Source organism: Oxyura jamaicensis, chromosome 1 (assembly GCF_011077185.1).
Source record: "Oxyura jamaicensis isolate SHBP4307 breed ruddy duck chromosome 1, BPBGC_Ojam_1.0, whole genome shotgun sequence".
Classification (NCBI taxonomy): domain Eukaryota; kingdom Metazoa; phylum Chordata; class Aves; order Anseriformes; family Anatidae; genus Oxyura; species Oxyura jamaicensis.
In genome coordinates, this window is record NC_048893.1 from 121362325 (window position 1) to 121379261 (window position 16937).

General features: G+C 52.0%; 1 protein-coding gene across 1 annotated transcript; it reads left to right on the forward strand.

Annotated features, from left to right (window-relative positions):
* The first annotated feature begins 13159 nt into the window (after positions 1-13159).
* Positions 13160-16934, forward strand: ARX (aristaless related homeobox). Its single transcript, XM_035317841.1, has 3 exons — positions 13160-13525; positions 13796-14541; positions 15388-16934. Exons 1-3 carry the CDS (start codon positions 13327-13329, stop codon positions 15586-15588), a joined length of 1146 nt encoding a protein of 381 aa, XP_035173732.1. The 5' UTR covers positions 13160-13326; the 3' UTR covers positions 15589-16934.
* Positions 16935-16937: the final 3 nt, after the last annotated feature.

The window sequence follows — 16937 nt, forward strand, 5'->3', positions numbered from 1 at the left end:
TTCTTTGTCTGCTTTTTTTTTTTTTCTGGTTTATATGTCATTATTGAAAGAAAGATTCCTAGTGCACATAGCAAGGCTTGACCAGATGTTCATCCAGTGTAGCAATGAATCACAAACGTAAATCCAGCACCCAGGATAAGCAACACACAGGGAAGAAGTACACAACTCTGTAGCAATTTGAAGGAGGCTTGTCCACCCAGTAACATGGAAATGAGGCAGAACACTTAATTGCCTTGATTAACCACACACCTCCCAGTAGTCAGCAGAGGCCTAAGAGATCTGAGCAAGTGGATGTCATCAGAAAAACTCTACAGAAATGTTTGCAAATGCCAAGACAGAAGCCATTTTCGGCAGATATATTCTAAAGGATAAGGTGGGAAAAGGGATGCTTGGGAGGGTGAACGCTGCCTGGACAACACCTTCAAGGAAATGAGTCTGGGGATATTAAAATAGTGTAATCAAAAACAGAGATAACAACATGCAACATCAGGAAAAATAAAATTAAAAAAATAAAAAATAAAAATGAAAAACAACCACTGATCCATAAGGAGAAGGTACAGAGAGATACACCCCAAAGCCCTAGGCCATTCAGGGACCTGCCACAAGTCCGTACTGCAAACAGGCCATAGAACCAAGCCCTTCTCCAGATTTGGCACTATTGAATTATGACACCAAAGAAACACACATTGCTACCAGTTGCCATTGTATTTAACAAAAAGGCTGAAAACAGGAATACCTCTTAAAGCCCATTTTCAGAAGAACAATGGATGTGTAGATGTAGAAGACGGAACTAACATGAACCAATGAAAGTCAATGTGATTGTGCAAATCTCACCAGTTCAGGATAGGTAGCCTGGGGTAGCCAGGGGACACATGGTGACAACCTCTGGAGGGTGGTGGTGACCCAAGAGCCCCCTGCTCTTCTGAAGTTGTCATCCCCTGAAGATGCCTGCTGAAGAATGGCAGGCATTTAAGCCTGGCTGGGACCAGAAGACATGAGAGGCCCAAAGACCCCTCTCATAATCAAGATGCCCACGTTACCTAACTCAGAAGCATGCAGAGATGAGACACAAAATGAAGCAAGTCTCTGCCAGCACCTTTTCTGGACAAATCTCACCAAAGTGTAAGCACTTAAAACCAGATGTGTTGCTTTAGCTCAATGACCAACTACCCTTGCAAAGGCAGCTCGTCCCACACATCCCATGTACCAACCCAGGCTGGGGTGACACCCCAGAGACCCCTTCACGCAAGGGACCAGGCCTGCATGATGCTCCTGGCCTGAACACCAGTGTCCCGGGAGGATAAATTTAAGAGGGCCCTATCCCACCCCAGGATCACTGATCCTGCAGAAGGCCCCCAGTCTGCCACCTCAGGGTGCATCCCCTCTCCACCCAGCTCTGCCCCACAGCGGTGGGCACCTGCAGGCCCTCTCCCAGTCCCGGCTCTGCCCCCCACTTACAGGCCAGCCAGAGGGGCATGAAACATGGGGTCCTCCTGTGCCTTCAGCCAAGCTGAGGAGGGACACAGGGCTCCCAAGGGTGAAGAGGAACGGGGATGGCCACAACAAGGCAGAAGGGGCTCACGGGGAGCAAACCTGGGAGCTGGGAGGAAGGTGACAGTGAATGGGAGTGACAAAGGGGGCAGCAGATTGGAGTTGGTGGTTCTGGGTAGGAGTGAATGAATTACTCGCCACCAGCAAGGATAGAGGCTCTGCCTCACAGAGAGGTGCTGCAAGCACTCTGTAGAGGAAAAGCCATACCCAGCTACGACTTCTTCTCTCTGAGTGCTAAGGCATGAATACATTCGGGCCCAGATTCTTTCCTGAGCTAACTCTGCAGCGATACCAGAAATTATGCAAGTTAAGATGCATGTCTCTTATGAAAATGATGCAATAATCAGTGTCTACGGTTCGATTATGAGATAATTAATTTTAATTGCATATTACATTCTCATTGAATTAAAAGATTTGAAGAGTTTGACTATTTTTATATTCCCCTTGCAATACATTTTGTAGTCTGTGCTATTTAGAGACAGAAAATTGCAACTATTTTAAAAACACGACAATGACTTTCACCTCCCTGAGGGAAATCCTGAATTATTACCTTTGATGGCATCAGGGTTTCATCCTTATTCTGTAAGAGGAAATCATTCAAGACTCCTTCGTACCTTTGCTTTGCACTGTTTGAATGTCTTGAGTTTCCAACGCTGATGTGAAAACACTCGCTATTTATTAGGTGGGAGAGATGAAATTATTATTTTCTTGGATTTTTTTTCTTCACCAGGAAATTTTGAAACAAAAGCTTTCTTTTCGTGGCATTTCCTTGGTGCCGCCCAGTAAGCAGGAGTGCTGGCAGGGCAATGTGTCCCCTCCATGAGCCGCTGCTGTGGCTCCGTTCCTGCCTTTAGCATCACTGTGCCAGCCGGGAAGGAGGACGATCAGGGTCGGACATTGCCCCATGTGGCAGAGACGTGTTTTGCCTGCTCTGATTTCCCATTTTTCAGCTCCTGCCAGCAGCGGAGCATTGAGCAAAATGTCCCTGTCACAGCCCTAGGAGATTCATTGTAATAAGTCACTCGCTGAATTGCACCTTGTGGTCCCATTGTGAGGGAACAAATCACCAACTTCTCCAATTGCTCAAATATGTTCTCAAATAGTTGCTGAATAAGTCATGCCAGTCATCGGCAGTGTGTGACTTCCCATCCAGCAGCTTGCAGCAGGTATTCAAGACCCAGCCTTTGAGCTGATGGGGTTTCAGCTGGCCACAGGGGCTATATGGGAAGATCCTGCTTCCTCCTGGGGTTTGGATGCCTAGCCAGGAGGCTTTTGCAAGGACAAAGAGCTTAGCAAATTGGCCTTCAGCCAGTGAGAAGCTGGCATTTTCTGTGCCATGAGCAGCTCCAAATTGGAATGAGGAGGGAGAGCAGTGATGCCTATACTAGACCATCACTGTCCCTTTTCAGGGTATGAGCTCCTCTCCCAGTCCGGCCCCAGACTTTCCCAGTTGGATCCAAACACACAGGCCCCGTCAACACCCATGCCCAGGTGCTGAGGACCAGCCCATGCTAAGCCAGGCACCAGTGCTGCCCACAGCAGGTGGAACACCCTCCTGTGAACAGGAGGGGACAGGTCCTGTGAGCCACTAATGCCCAGCCGAGGAGGCTCTGTGATTTCCAGACTGAAATGCAAGATGTCAGGTATGTAGAAAGGAAAGAAAATAAAAACTGGGTTTGCAAGCATATCCCCAGTTTCATGCTTAAGTATATAATCTTGCCTCTACAGAGGATTTTTTTTCTAGGATTGATGCACCACCATGCACACATTTTGTGCCAAAGAGGTCAGCAAAGCTGTAAATCTCACCAAACTCCAATAATTGTGTTTTATTTATTCTCAAATCCCAATTTTTTGACTCAAAGAATATGCGAAGGTGAGTTTCATATATATTTGTCACATATTCCTGTCTTACACCCCTTCCTTACACCTCAACTTTTTCTTTCCTCGTCTTGCATCTTTTACTCTGACTGGGAGACTGAAAGTATTCAGGTATTGATTACACATCTCTTTCTGACACGCCGTTAAATACGCCATCTCCCATCTTCACACTGGTGACTGGCTTACTTGGCAGGTTTCTTCTCTATGTACAAAACACATCAAAATTGTATTACATGCTGTTGTTGTTTTTAATAGAAATTTTATTCAACTCACCCAAGTTCTCTTCGGGAGATTTTTTTTCATTTCACTTAATGCCTAACCTTCTCTGCTGTTGACAGGTACACGAATCTTCCTGGAGGCTGTTGTTCCTGAGCTGGCTGTGCTGGCTGTGTTAAAAGTCTTTTATCCTGGGATCAGTGGTCCCAGGGAGGAGAGCAGGTGATTAAGTTCTGCAATGTGCCTGGCAAGTAGGGACCAATCATTTATTACTTGGCTGTGTCTGGAGCTTCTAAACTAAGGCTTATCCAGTTCAATAAGTGGTGGAACAAAGGCCACTCTGGCATGAAGGCTGTTTATATTTCAATAGCGGATTTTTTTTTCCTTTTTGATCATTTTTCATTCAACCATTGGAAGGCCTTGGAAGTGTGACTGTTGCCTGCTACTGCAATTCCTCCGGCGGTCCACCTCGCAGAGCTGTCCCACAGCCGCACAGCACATGTCTGTGTATCGCCGTGCAGAGCATCCCCGCGTGAAGCCAGGCGCTTAAACAATAGCAAGGGGCTTTTTATGCCACACAAAAATATATTAAAAATACATAATGTAACTTGTCTTAATATACTTTTCTGAGTCTAAAAATATGCCAGACCAAAAGAAACATATTTACATAAAAAGCAGACAAGGTCAAATAACAAAGAAAGCCCTTAATTAGTTGTAATCAACTTTAATTTGCATACCGTATATAATTCCTAAATGATTGTTAATAATAACTTTATATAATGGACTTCCAATTTTCATGAAAATGGCACATTTTGATAAGCAGACACAAAACCCTAGTACTAATAAGGTTTAATTTGCATACATTAGACTGATTATCCAAACAAAAGGATTACAGTATTACTTCTCCATACCTTTATGTCCTTATTATGCACATTTATTAACTTCACAAAAGCTAGCTGTTAGTGACAAACAATAGCCATGGCTGGAAGAGAAATCTACAGTGTGAATAAAGTGCATTTTAATGCTAAGGAGCAAAGTTTATACCGCATAAATGTTTTGTTTAACTCTTTCTTTGCAAAAGGCATTATGTTGTATTAGACAGGCGCTATTAGCTGCATAAATCACGTCTTCATTATGCGATTTTTTTGTAAAGAATATATTTTCTGTAAAAACTATGACCTACTCGTGCTCCCTGCTTCCTGATGTGAAGTTAAAGACATGGATGGTGCTTGAACATATCAGGAAACATGTTTACAATCACAGGATTAAGCTGTTAACTCATGTGATTCCAGGGCACAGTGTTAATAAATATATTGCCATAAGCTTCGTTTTCACAGCGTAAATAATAATACAGGTGGCAATAGCTGTTCCTGAGGGTATTACATATACCCTGCAATTAAAGTGTGAGCAAGGGGGAGGGAAAAAAATCATTAGTAGATCTGGTATCTGAAGCAAATGATGCTCGCCAAGGGGCTTATAAGAAAGCCAATAGATGTGAAGCTTAAATTGAATGCCACCCCGGAGCTCCCCCTGAGCTGTGTGACATGAGGCTGCATTGATATGCCATGGTGACAGTGATACGAGAGGAGGATGTCACTCCTGCTGCATTTCGCAGCCTTCTGGTGAGACGTGCCACCTCTGAACAGAAACATCATTTCTGGAGATGCATTGCCAGCTCACGCCTTTCCATCCTCCATGAGCCAGGCAGCCGGCTCTTCAGGGAAGCTTCTGTAGTTGTCACGAACCCTGAGTGACTTCTCAGGGGTAAGCCCTTTCTTGCCTGATTTTTGACCAAGGTCTCTGTGTCTCCTTGCAACCTGTTTGCATGGCACATCAGAGCCACACACATCAGTTTGTGATGTTAGACTGATTGTCCAGACAATCCCTTGACTATACAGTGAGCATCTGGCAGCGTTACCAAGTACAGAAAACAGATTTGTTGTTCAGCATCACTTCCATCCAAACGCATTCCAAAGAGCTGTACTAACCCCTGTGCTAATTTTCACCTGTGCAGCTCAAGGCCACTGGCTTCTGGTTCAATTCTGGTTGGTGCCACAAGGTCAAAGCCCAAGGTCTTTGCCCCAGCAGGAACCTGAGTGTATCGTCAGGAAACTGTGAATGAATGAGGACCTCGTGGTGTGACCAAGGATCTTTAACGGTGAAGCCATCACTGAGGTATTCTTGCACAAAGACCACATGCATTTGTTGGTATGGAAGGGCAGGTGGTGAAAATGCCTTTCAGAGGCTATAATAAAACCCTTAAATCTTCTCAGAAAACTGGAAAGAACATCCTTTTGTCATACTTACTGATGATAGTTACCAGGATACTTATTGCATTTGAGCTCTGCTATGGAGTTATTGATATTTCAAAGGGTGCCCAATGTACTTCTCCTCCAAGGAGCCTGCAGGACCCCAGAGGGAACCAAGGGCCTAGACCAGCAGTCTGCGGTTTTAGACCAGCAGTTTCTGAGTCAACCCCAATTTATTCTAAAATATTTTCAGAACACACACAGAAGACTTAGCAATGCCCATTCTCTGTTCGAAGAGACACAGCCTTTAAATTCTACTGACATCCAGATGGAACTTGTATTCCTAAAAACATTGTTAAACGCAAGCCTTGGCATCCTACACCATTTAGGCCTGCTTAAAGACATACCAGATCACAAAGCATAAGGAGTTCTGCATAGCTTTCAGGTTAGCCAAAAAGCTTATGCTGAGTGAACATGGATTTTATACAAATCTGACTTACTTTTCCCCACCAAATCACAGCCCAATTTCCATTGAATTCTACTGGGCTTGAGCTGGCCTCATTTTCCTGACTGATAATCCTTACATGACGCAATAAAATTACACTTGGATCCAGGCTCAAATTGTCAGTCTGTAAACAAGAAGATTTTTTTCTGATATCCCAGCTCCGTATTCATATTCACCTTCATAGCTCCTTATTGAGGTGTGCCTGATTCTCCCTGGCTACTCGTTCCTTTTGTTTTGCTTTCAAAAACATGTAACAGTCTCAGAAATGCACTCTGCCCAGTTCACCTCCCTTGTTTCCATTCCACCTTTCTGCTACACACTGCAGAAAGGGGAAAGTATGTCATGTCACAGGCATTTGACTTTTTGTCTGTCATACTGCAGGTCAAAATCCACTTTCAGTTTTAAAGATCCTTTTGCCCATTAAATTTGTACAGCTTTGTCCCAGGTAAAATAACTAGATAGAGAGATAGATAGATAGATAGATAGATAGATAGATAGATAGATAGAGAGATAGATAGATAGATACATGGATGAAATGTGCGAACGATTACCCAGTTATTCTCACTGGTAAGTTTGCATTCAGTGAGGGAGGATGTGCACTGCCATTCCAAGCGACAGATCTGTGAAAAAGCCTTGGTCACACAGCAAGTTTTAAAGATCAGAAGCTATGCTCGGTGTTAGAAATCCCAAGAATATCCAGAGCACTCCAGAACAAAATGAAAACAAAAATTGAAAGCAGAACAAAGCCAAAGCATTCTCTCTAGCTCATTTCCGAAGAGAACAACATTTTTTCTGAGCATCACTAAACAAGAGAGATGAGAGTGCACACCCTGCTGAAGGTAGCAAGCAGACATTCTCGAGCAGATCCCAGCTCACCTGGAAGCCCAGCCAGAGTCTTTACCTATTTACACTATGGTTGCCTGGGTTGCAACACAAAAACCGTCACACAAATATGCTTTCACTCATGAGAAAACCCCACTGACTTGAGGAATGAAAGGTTATGAGTAAGGGTTACAATGCAGGAACAATAATTTAGTTAAATCCAACGTCTTTTGTTTAAAGTTAGTTTTTCTGAGGTTCCATAATATTATTTTTAGTTTTCAGGAATGGAAACAATAGCTTAGCTCTGTAAGTGCCAAGTCTTTTTCAAGGCTTGATAAAAAGCTACAAGACAAGAAGGCGCATTGATTCCAAATAATAACTTATACCCTATGATTTCAAGATTTTACAATCCATGCATATGACTGGAAATATCTGTCTATAGAAGTTTCTAAGAATTATGTATGAAGGGGAGATCTTAAAACATATATTCATTTTTTTATTTTTGAATGGAAAACTTCAAATCAAAAGTCCAACAAATTGCAGCTGTTTGAATTGCAGCTGTTTGAATTGCTGAGCCAATTTACAATCAAATTGTAATTTTTTTTTCTCAGTTAAGAAAAACCTTTGAATTTGGAAGGAAATGCTCCGCTCCATACCAACCCACTCATACTTTTCTACAATGTCATGTACATCCGCAGTCCTAGCTGTCATCTTCTTCAGCCGCCTAATTTTACCATGTTAGTTTTTAAGAACACGTCTCCATTCATGATGACTTCACAACATCGGATTTTTCTCGCTTTTTGTCTTCATATTTCAATCTACTTTATAAATCTACCTTATAAATTTACTTGATTTGAGTATCTGAGAAGAAACTCCTTCATACATTCACTTCTACACACTCTGCTGCTATTAGCTGTGTTATTATGACTGTCCTCGGCACATTTACATCGTGTCTCTTTCAGCAGGGTTACGCTCGTGAGATAGCAGGTTCATTCATTCACCACCAGTTATTTTCATAAAACATCTCTCTTCCTACAGAGCACCACAGAGTGCTTCACAGATGGATTGAATCTCACATTAAGAGAAATGCAGAATATTAAGCAGAGAGGTCTGGGGAAATACGAGTGGATGCTGTATGAGAACAGACCCTTTGACGACTGCCCCAGACCCACCCCTGATTCATGCTGGGGATGCTCCATGCGGAGGTGCCAACACCAAGAAAGCCATGAGGAGCACGGCCCAACAGCCTGCTAACATAAGGCCCTTGAAGATACCAGTGAGCTTCAGCTTCTTCCATGAAAAGTGAGCATTCCTTTCTGTTAAATGTGGATTTTCCCTAACCATACACTTTTTTTATATATCTGCATGAAATACCGGTGCTCCCTCACCGACAGCCAGAGGCACTGGTTTCTGCAGGTGTAGAAATAATAATAACAAATATGAGCATAAGGCTAGATTTGTTGAGGGGCATGATCCAGCAGAGCTTCATACACAGTTTGCTGTCTTTTCCCTCCATCACCCTGTTTCCCTTTAGTGGTGCACTTGGATTAAAGAACCCCAGTCCTGTCAATAATATCTCCGGGGCAGGGGAACAGCATGCCAGCGCCTGCACCCCAACTCATGCCCTTCCCACGATCACCCTGATTCAGGCTCTGTCCCCGTGAGGCTGGTTTACTGAAACAGCACTGTGTGAAGGTCACGCCGGAGCTAGTCAAACAGGGTGAAGAATGTCCTTCGCTCATTGAATGCTCATTTGCATTTTTAATGGATTTGCTCCGGCGTTGTTCACACCCCCTCTGCTGTTAGCGGAGCGATCGCATTTCAGCAGTACGAATGCTTGCGGAAAACACATCTCAAAAGTTTCCCGTGCATCCGCCGAAGGAACTCCAGCTGCCACAAGCACGCACACAAACCTATCTGCACAAGTAGAGTGCTGCTGGTGCAACAGGTAGGTACCACGGTCGATATGTGTGCTGTATCTGATCAACCATACAGCTCAACAACAGAAACCATTTGCAGCCAGGCCACCCTGATATTCATTTAAAGGAACCACTGGAGCATTCCAGATAACAAGTACATTTGAGAAAATGATGCTCCGCTCATGGATATTCCACGAGCAGAAGAGAATGCATTTGACAAATAAATTATTTGTTATGAATCCTTTGCTCAGTTCTAGTCAGCACATACAAAGGAAAATAACACAGGAGGTATAATGTTAAATAAGCCTATGATCATCGTTTTAATTTTTTTAGACCACTGTTCCTAAGTGCATTATTAATTTCATTGAGGACTTAAGGATTACTGCCATGACGTTGCTCCAGATTTTATCCATGGGTTTTCTAGGACCAGAAGAACCACATCTCCACCCATCACCTGGAAGACCCAGGATGCAGAGCCCCACCCAGGTTCTCTTGGACTTAGCCAAAGACTTGACATGTAGTGAAGGCACATCCTGCAGGAAAGCCCTGGTCTGGACTAAAAGCCAGGCGGTGCCCAGGAGTCTGCTGCTTCCTTACAGAGCTGCTGGGGCAGTCACCACTGCGGGGACGCTGGGACCTTCAGGAGGGGATGCACAAAGGAAGGGGATGGAGAGGGAAAGTGGAAAGTCAGGGGGCTATCGAGTGAGTCCAAAAGCCTCAAAAAGCCTCTGGAGGACTTGAAGGACAACACAATTGGACAGGAATGAATAGGATGGAGCAGTACAGATGCAGACCTGTAGAGCAAGCACAGGGCAGGTGTGCTCCATGCAGCCAGGAGGTCCAGGCAACATGGGCCTGGGACATAGTGGGGCCCAGGGAAGAGAGCTGGCTGTAGGGGGGAACAGCAGAAGAGAAATAAAGGTTGAGCTACATCCACCTAAAATTGCTGTCCTCCATGAGTAATGAAATCATGTTAAAAAAAAAAAAAAAAAAATTGTAAGGAATTAAAAAAAAATTAAAACTTAATTTAAAAAGGAAAAAAAAAAAAAAAAAAAAAAGGATTTATAGAAGTCTTTTTTGAATTAAATATATGAAATATATGGAACAAGACCCAGCTTCCACCCGCCCATGGGCACAGACTAGATATTAAGTTTATGAACAATTATTCCAAAGTGACCATCGCTGTGACTGTCAGGCTTTTGGCCAGATGTAAGTCAATAGGGAAATTGCTACCTGAGCTAGCAGCGAAAGCAAAGTGAGCAACAAAAGCTAGGGCTACTCCCCAGGCAGAAAAGCAGTGGTGCTACAAGCCAGTGCCTTCAAGCCAAACTGAATCTTGCCAGTTTAGATGACTGCAAAGCAAGGATGTGGTTGCAAACACTGTTCCAAGGAAAAGCAGTGCTTTGAAATGAATTATTCTCTTGGATGGAAAGTCAAAGTTGCTGAGGTCTCTCATCACTCTGCAAAACGATTTTGGTGCAGTGCCCAAGTGACCACCACTAGGTATAGATTATTCTGCGTTTAAATTATCAGTCTGCAAAAAGCCGGTGATACCAGTTGTGTCCTCACTGAGGAGGTGGTTAAGCCACTGCACCCAGGGGGGATCTCAGATGGTGCTGACCTGGCAGTGCCCCAGGCAGCACACCGAGGCGCTGCCTCTCCCCCGGCTCTCTCACCGTGGCTGCGGGTGATGTGCAGCCGTGCTTTGATTCCCCCGTCGCCGTTGTGTTTTTGTAAGTGGCTAACGTGAGCCCTGCAGAAGTGCGTGAGGTTGTTTCTGGCAGCGCTCTGCCCGTCTCCACGGCTCGGGGCTGAAGTGTGCAGCACCAGGGCCGTGCCCAGGAGAGGTCTCGGAAGGGAGTTCCCCACGGCAGTGGGAAATATAGCTTGCATTTTAATCGAGAGAACTGCGCTGCAACTGAGGCTCGTGCGAGTAGTCGTGTCCCAGCTCGTGCCATCTGCGCGGCACCAGGCATTTCTCCATCGCCTGCTACCGAGGGAGAGCAGCGCCTTGCCTTCCCCACGCCCAGCTCCAGCGCCCTGGGGAACAGCGCCGCACAGGACCGCGGCCGCAGCCCTGAGCTCGTAAAAGTAAAAATGCCGTGGTTAAAAAGCCTGCGACTGGGCTGCGCCTGTGGCAGAGCGATGCTCTGCTCTTCACCCCCTGCGGTGTGCGCCGCTGCCCTGCCAGCCGCGGGACCAGGGGCGCAAAGCACGTCGAGGAGCGGGGGGGAAATCACGGAGGAACGGGGAGAGGGAGCAGGGCAGGAGAGGGGGAGTTTCTGTGCCTGCCCCCTGCTCCAGGACAAGCCTTTCCTTCCATAAAACGAACAGCGCTAACTCAGGCCCTGGCGGGTTTTAAGCAGCTATTTTCGTTTTCTCCTTCGTTGCAAAGAGAGTGGAAAATAATAATAATAATAATAATAATAATAATAATAATAATAATAGGTCCAGCCGGTGCTGGGGGCTGGCCAGAGGCTGTGCCTGCCCCCGCAGCCCCCCCCGCCCCCCGGGGCAGTGGTGCCCCCCGGGTCCCCGTCCCCCGTCCGGAGCAGGGCTGCGGGCTGCACGCCGCCGCTCGCCCCGTCGTGCCCGGAGCCCCGCGGCGGGAGCCGTGCCGCAGCCCTGCCTCCCCCCCGGCGGGGGAAGGAGGGAGGACGACGGGGCTTCGTGCAAAAAAAAAAATAAAAAATAAAAAAAAGAAAGAAAATGGAAATTAAAATGAAACAAAACTCAAGCCCCGCCGGAGCGGTGCTGGGGATGCGGGCCGGGGGCAGGGGGGGGTTGTGGCGGGGCTGCCGTCGGGGAGACCCCGGCCCCGCTGCGTCCTGCGGAGGGAGGAGGGCGCCGGGCCCGGCTGCGGGCTGGGGGAGAGGGAAAGGAAAGGAAAAGGAGAGGGAAAGGGAAAATAAATGAAAAGGAAAGGAGACGGAAAGGAAAGGGAAAGTAAAGGGAAGGAAAAGGAAATGAAAGGGGAAGGGAAAGGGAAAGGAGAAGGAAAAGAGAAGGAAGGGGAAAGGAAAGGGAAAAAAAAAAATGAAAGAAAAAGGAAAGGAGAAACAGGGAGGGGGCCGGGGCAGAGGCACCGGAGCCCGGGCTCTGCTCCGGCAGCGGCAGCCGAGGCCGTGGATCCGGGCTGGCTGGAGCGAACGGAGGGGATGTTTCTGCTCGTGCCCTCCTGCCTCTCCCAGTGCCGGCTGCCAGCCGCCGGGCCCGCTGTCGGCGCAGGGCAGCAGTCCGTCCGTGCGCCCGGCGGGGTTTTCTCCCCGGCGCGGGGCTCTGGCCGCTGTCCCTCCGCCGTGCCGCCCGGCTCGGCGCGGTGCTGCTGCTGGCTCCCCCCTAACGCTTCGGTAACGCGCCCCGGTGTCGAATTAGCAGGTCGCAGGGGGGGATCAGAGAGAAGGAGACCACAAATGAATGAAAGTTTGTTTAAAAAACATGAAAACAAATAAATAAAGCAGGGAGGTGCCGGGGCACAGCCGAGCTCCGGCCGGGGACGGGCCCGGGGGGGCGCAGCAGGAGCCGGGCACGGGGCAGGGGGGCAGCCCGCGGCGCTCCGCGCTCCTCCCGTCTGCTTTCGGCTTCCTTTCGTTTGGCTGGGGCTCGCTTTCTGATTTTCCTTTATTTTTTATTATTTTGGGGGTTGTTTTGGTTGGGGGCTGCCCTTCGCCTTCTGTTCTATCCCTCCCGGGCCGTTGCCCTTCGCTTCTGGGCCTGTTACTCGCAGGCCGCAGCTCCCCGCCCCGTCCCCTCGTTTTTGGGGCGGTTTCAGCTCCATTCGGGGCCGCGGGAGCCGCTCCCCCGGGCCGGGCCGGGCCCCGCGGGGCCGCGCACGTCGGGGGGCGCCCGGGGCGGGGCGGCGTCCGTCGGGGCGCGCGGAGGGGGAAAACCAGGCGCGGAGCCCCCCCAGGAGTGGGCGTGGCGAGCGGCGGCTGGGCGTGGCCTATCGAGTGGGGGCTCGGCGCCCCCGATCCGCGGCGCTCCGCTCCGCGCTTTGCCGGGCGCCGCGTGCCGGCGGCCGCCCGCCCGCCCGGCCCCCGGCGGGAGCCAATCAGCGGCCGCCCGTCCGCACGTGGAGCCGGGGGGACTCAAGAGCGCCGCGGCCGCCGCTCACTCCCCCCGTGACGGGCGGCCCGGCGGCAGCGGGCAGCGCCGCGGGGGCGTCGGCGGCGGCGGCGCCATCGCCATGAGCGGCCCCTACCCGGAGGAGGGCTGCGGCGAGCGCCCCGACGGCGCCAAGAGCAAGTCGCCCACGCTGCTGTCGTCCTACTGCATCGACAGCATCCTGGGCCGCCGCAGCCCCTGCAAGGTGCGGCTGCTGGGCGCCGCGCACAGCCTGCCCGCCGCGCTCGCCGCCCGCCCGGAGCACGACAAGGCCGCGCAAGGTGAGAGCCGGCACCCGGGGTTAGGGGGGTGGGGAGCCGGCGGGGCTCTCCCCGACGTGGGGCTCTCCCCGACGTGGGGCTCTCCCCGACGTGGGGCTCTCCCCGACGTGGGGCTCTCCCCGACGTGGGGCTCTCCCCGACGTGGGGCGCTCTCCGCGGACCCAGCGCCCCGCACTGACCGCGCCGCTCTTCTCTCTCTCCCCCCTTTTCTCCCCTCTCTCCTCCCCGCCCGCCCCGTCCGACCGCCGGCCGCTGTCCGCCCCGCCGCAGGCTCCCCGAAGGGCAGCCCCCCCTTCGAGGCGGCCGAGCTGCACCTGCCCCCCAAGCTGCGCCGACTCTACGGGCCGGGCGGGGGCCGCCTGCTGCCGCCGGGCCCGCGGGGGGACCGCCCCGACGGGCGGCCGGAGGGGGGCGCCGCCGCCGTGCCCCCCGGTGCCACCGCCGCTGCCGCCGCCGCCGCGGCCGCCCCGTGGGACACGCTGAAGATCAGCCAGGCGCCGCAGGTCAGCATCAGCCGCAGCAAGAGCTACCGCGAGAACGCGCCCTTCGTGGCCCCGCCGCCCGCCCTGGACGAGCTGGGGGGCGGCGGCGCGGCGCACGTCGAGGAGCGGCCCGGCCCCGCCGCGCCGGCCGCCGAGGAGGAGGAGGAGGAGGAGGAGGACGAGGAGATGCTGGAGGAGGAGGACGAGGAGGAAGAGGAGCTGGAGGAGGAGGACGAGGAGGAGCTGCTGGGCGAGGACGGCGGGGGGCTGCTGAAGGAGGCCCGCCGGGGCGCCGCTGCGGCCCCCGGGGCGGAGGGCGGGGAGCTATCCCCCAAAGAGGAGCTGCTGCTGCACCCCGAGGACGGCGAGGGCAAGGACGGCGAGGAGAGCGTGTGCCTCTCGGCCGGCAGCGACTCCGAGGAGGGGCTGCTCAAGAGGAAGCAGCGCCGCTACCGCACCACCTTCACCAGCTACCAGCTGGAGGAGCTGGAGAGGGCCTTCCAGAAAACCCACTACCCCGACGTCTTCACCAGGTACCCGCGCCGACGGGGCGGCCGCGGGGGGGTCGGGGGCTCCAGCGGGGACGGGGACGCCGAGAAGGTCGCCCCCCGCCCGGGGCCGCCTCCGGCTATTTTTACCCCGCGCCGCTGTCGGGCCCCGGGATCGGTTTCGCCCTCCCCGGGCGGGCTGGAGCGCTGCCCGGTCCCGGGAAGCCCCGGCAGGGCGCGCATCAAAGCGCCGACGCCTAAAAATACCGGCCCGGCACGGCGGGGCCCCGGGGCGGCTTCGGGGGGCCTCGTACCGGGGAAAGGGAGAGCCCGGCGGGGAGAGGCCGGGCTGCGTGCCCGCTGCCCGAAATAGCAGTCCCCCGACGGCGCTGAGCCCCCCCGCGCCCGCACGCCTCTCTCCCGCACCCCCCGGCCCTTATTTCGTTTGTTTCCCCGATGTGGGGGCGCCGAGAGCTTTCCGTGGGGGTCTTTTGCTCCCCCGCTGCCGGGCATCGCCCAGGGGGTGCCGCCTCGATCCCCTCCAGCCCCGGCCGCAGCCTCGGGCCCGGCGGGTCGCGATCGGGTCGAGTCCCGGCGCGTTTTTGTCGTGCTCCCGCCCCGCGTTTTCTCCCCGTCACTGCGCCGGGACGGGACGGGCCCGAGGCCGGAGGGGTCAGGCCAAGCCCGGGATGCTCCCGCTTCAGCCGGAGGCCTGAGGGCGACCGGACGGCTCCCGTTCGCCGTGCCCGTGCCTCGGAAAGCGCAGCGCGGCTGTGCCGGCACGGGACGGGAGGCAGCCCCGACGGGGGGGAGGCCAGGGTGCGGGTCGCGGGGTGCGGGCTGTGCCCGGAGCGGGGCGGAGGGCTGACGGCGGCGTGTGTGTCTCCCCAGGGAGGAGCTGGCCATGAGGCTCGACCTGACCGAAGCCCGAGTGCAGGTGAGTGGCGGCCGCGGGCGGCGGGGCCCCGCTCGGGATCGGGAGCGGGATCGGGAACGGGACCCGGGGCGTCCCCGCGCCCCCCCGGCCCCGCGGCGGCCGAGCCGCCCCCCGGGTGATGGAAATGAGGGGGCCCCGCGGGGCTTTGGTTGTTAGACACGGCCCCGCTCGGCTGCGAGCCGGGTACTTGGCTGCGATCAAATCTCCAATCGGGCTTCATAAAAGCCCACTTAGTGCTAGAACAAACAGGGCCATTTGAAGGCGAAATGTTGTTTGATTTCCTCTCCGCCTGCACAAGGAGCTGGCTAATGCTATTTGATTTCCCATTTTTGATAGCAATAAGCCTGCATTGATCTAATAGTGAGTGAGTGCAATGCTATTAAAGGTGTTTGTCGCCCCATACCAGAGTGCATTTCCCAACCCAAGTCTCATAACCAGAGAGACGATAAACATTGGGATGCCCAGATTGCCAACAGAAAACAGATGTCTCCGAGTTGGAAGCTGAGCAAATCACTTTACAGTTAAAATCAGGCGCTGATAAAGCATAATAAATTCCATATGGCTCATTTAATACACAACAGCTTCTTGCATTAGAGGGGCTAATGATGAGATTTGTCCCCTCCTTTCTGTTGACACATTTCTCCATTGTCAAACAGAGATGTGACAGCAAATCAGTATTTTCAGCTCAGGGGAACAAGTCGTGGGAAAGTTAAATAACTTTTAAAAAAGAAAGACACCCCCTTTCTCTCCCCTATTCACGGGAGAAGATGTAATTAAGGGAATATGAATTATGAGAGTCCCTCCGTTTACCTTTGGGTGTACTCAGACTTATTAATTCAATAACGGGGAATTGCAGCGAGGACAGCTCGCTAATTGAGTTTTAGCTGGCAGAGACGAGCCGTTTGCCAAAGACTCTCGGCTTCCCCGCGAACACGGAGGAGCCTCTTCCTACGTGCGCGCCCCGGTGCGCGTCTGGGTATAAATTATAGATGGGGAACCGTAGCGAGGGACCCGCAGCGCTGCCGCCTCTATCGGATCCCGGGGAGCCGGGGCGTCGCGCTGCTCCTGCGAAACGGAGCCGAGCCTCAAAGGGGAGATTTCGAGCCCGCGGCAACCCGAAAATCTGAGAAACGCGAGTCCCTCTGCGAGCCTCTCGCTGGGTGCATGTGGCGCCCGGCGCTCGCGTTTCAGCGAGTGTTTCTTTCCCTTCGGCAGTGGTGCTTTTTTCCCACTGCCTCTCTCTCCCTTGGGTTAAGCCCGGGCTCGTTGGTGATGATGACGATGATTATTTTTTTGTTGTTGTTTTGGAAGGGGGGGAAGAGGAAAGGGACGGCGATTCCGTGCCTTCCGAACTAAGTTTTGTAACAATACGCCCTGAAAGCACAGCGTGGTAACACACGTTTGCCGCTTCGATCGCGCTGCAATTTATTTCTTCGTTGCAGGCGCCGGCGAATTCACGATTTTTTCGTTCTTAATTTCTTTTTTTGGGGGGGGGAGGAGGGAAG

Excerpts from the sequence above, each read along its gene's own strand:
- ARX (XM_035317841.1), top strand. The coding sequence starts at position 13,327 with ATGAGCGGCCCCTACCCGGAGGAGGGCTGCGGCGAGCGCCCCGACGGC. Across the intron at positions 13,526-13,795 it reads GCACGACAAGGCCGCGCAAG|GCTCCCCGAAGGGCAGCCCC; the intron begins GTGAGAGCCGGC and ends GCCCCGCCGCAG. Across the intron at positions 14,542-15,387 it reads ACCCCGACGTCTTCACCAGG|GAGGAGCTGGCCATGAGGCT; the intron begins TACCCGCGCCGA and ends TGTCTCCCCAGG.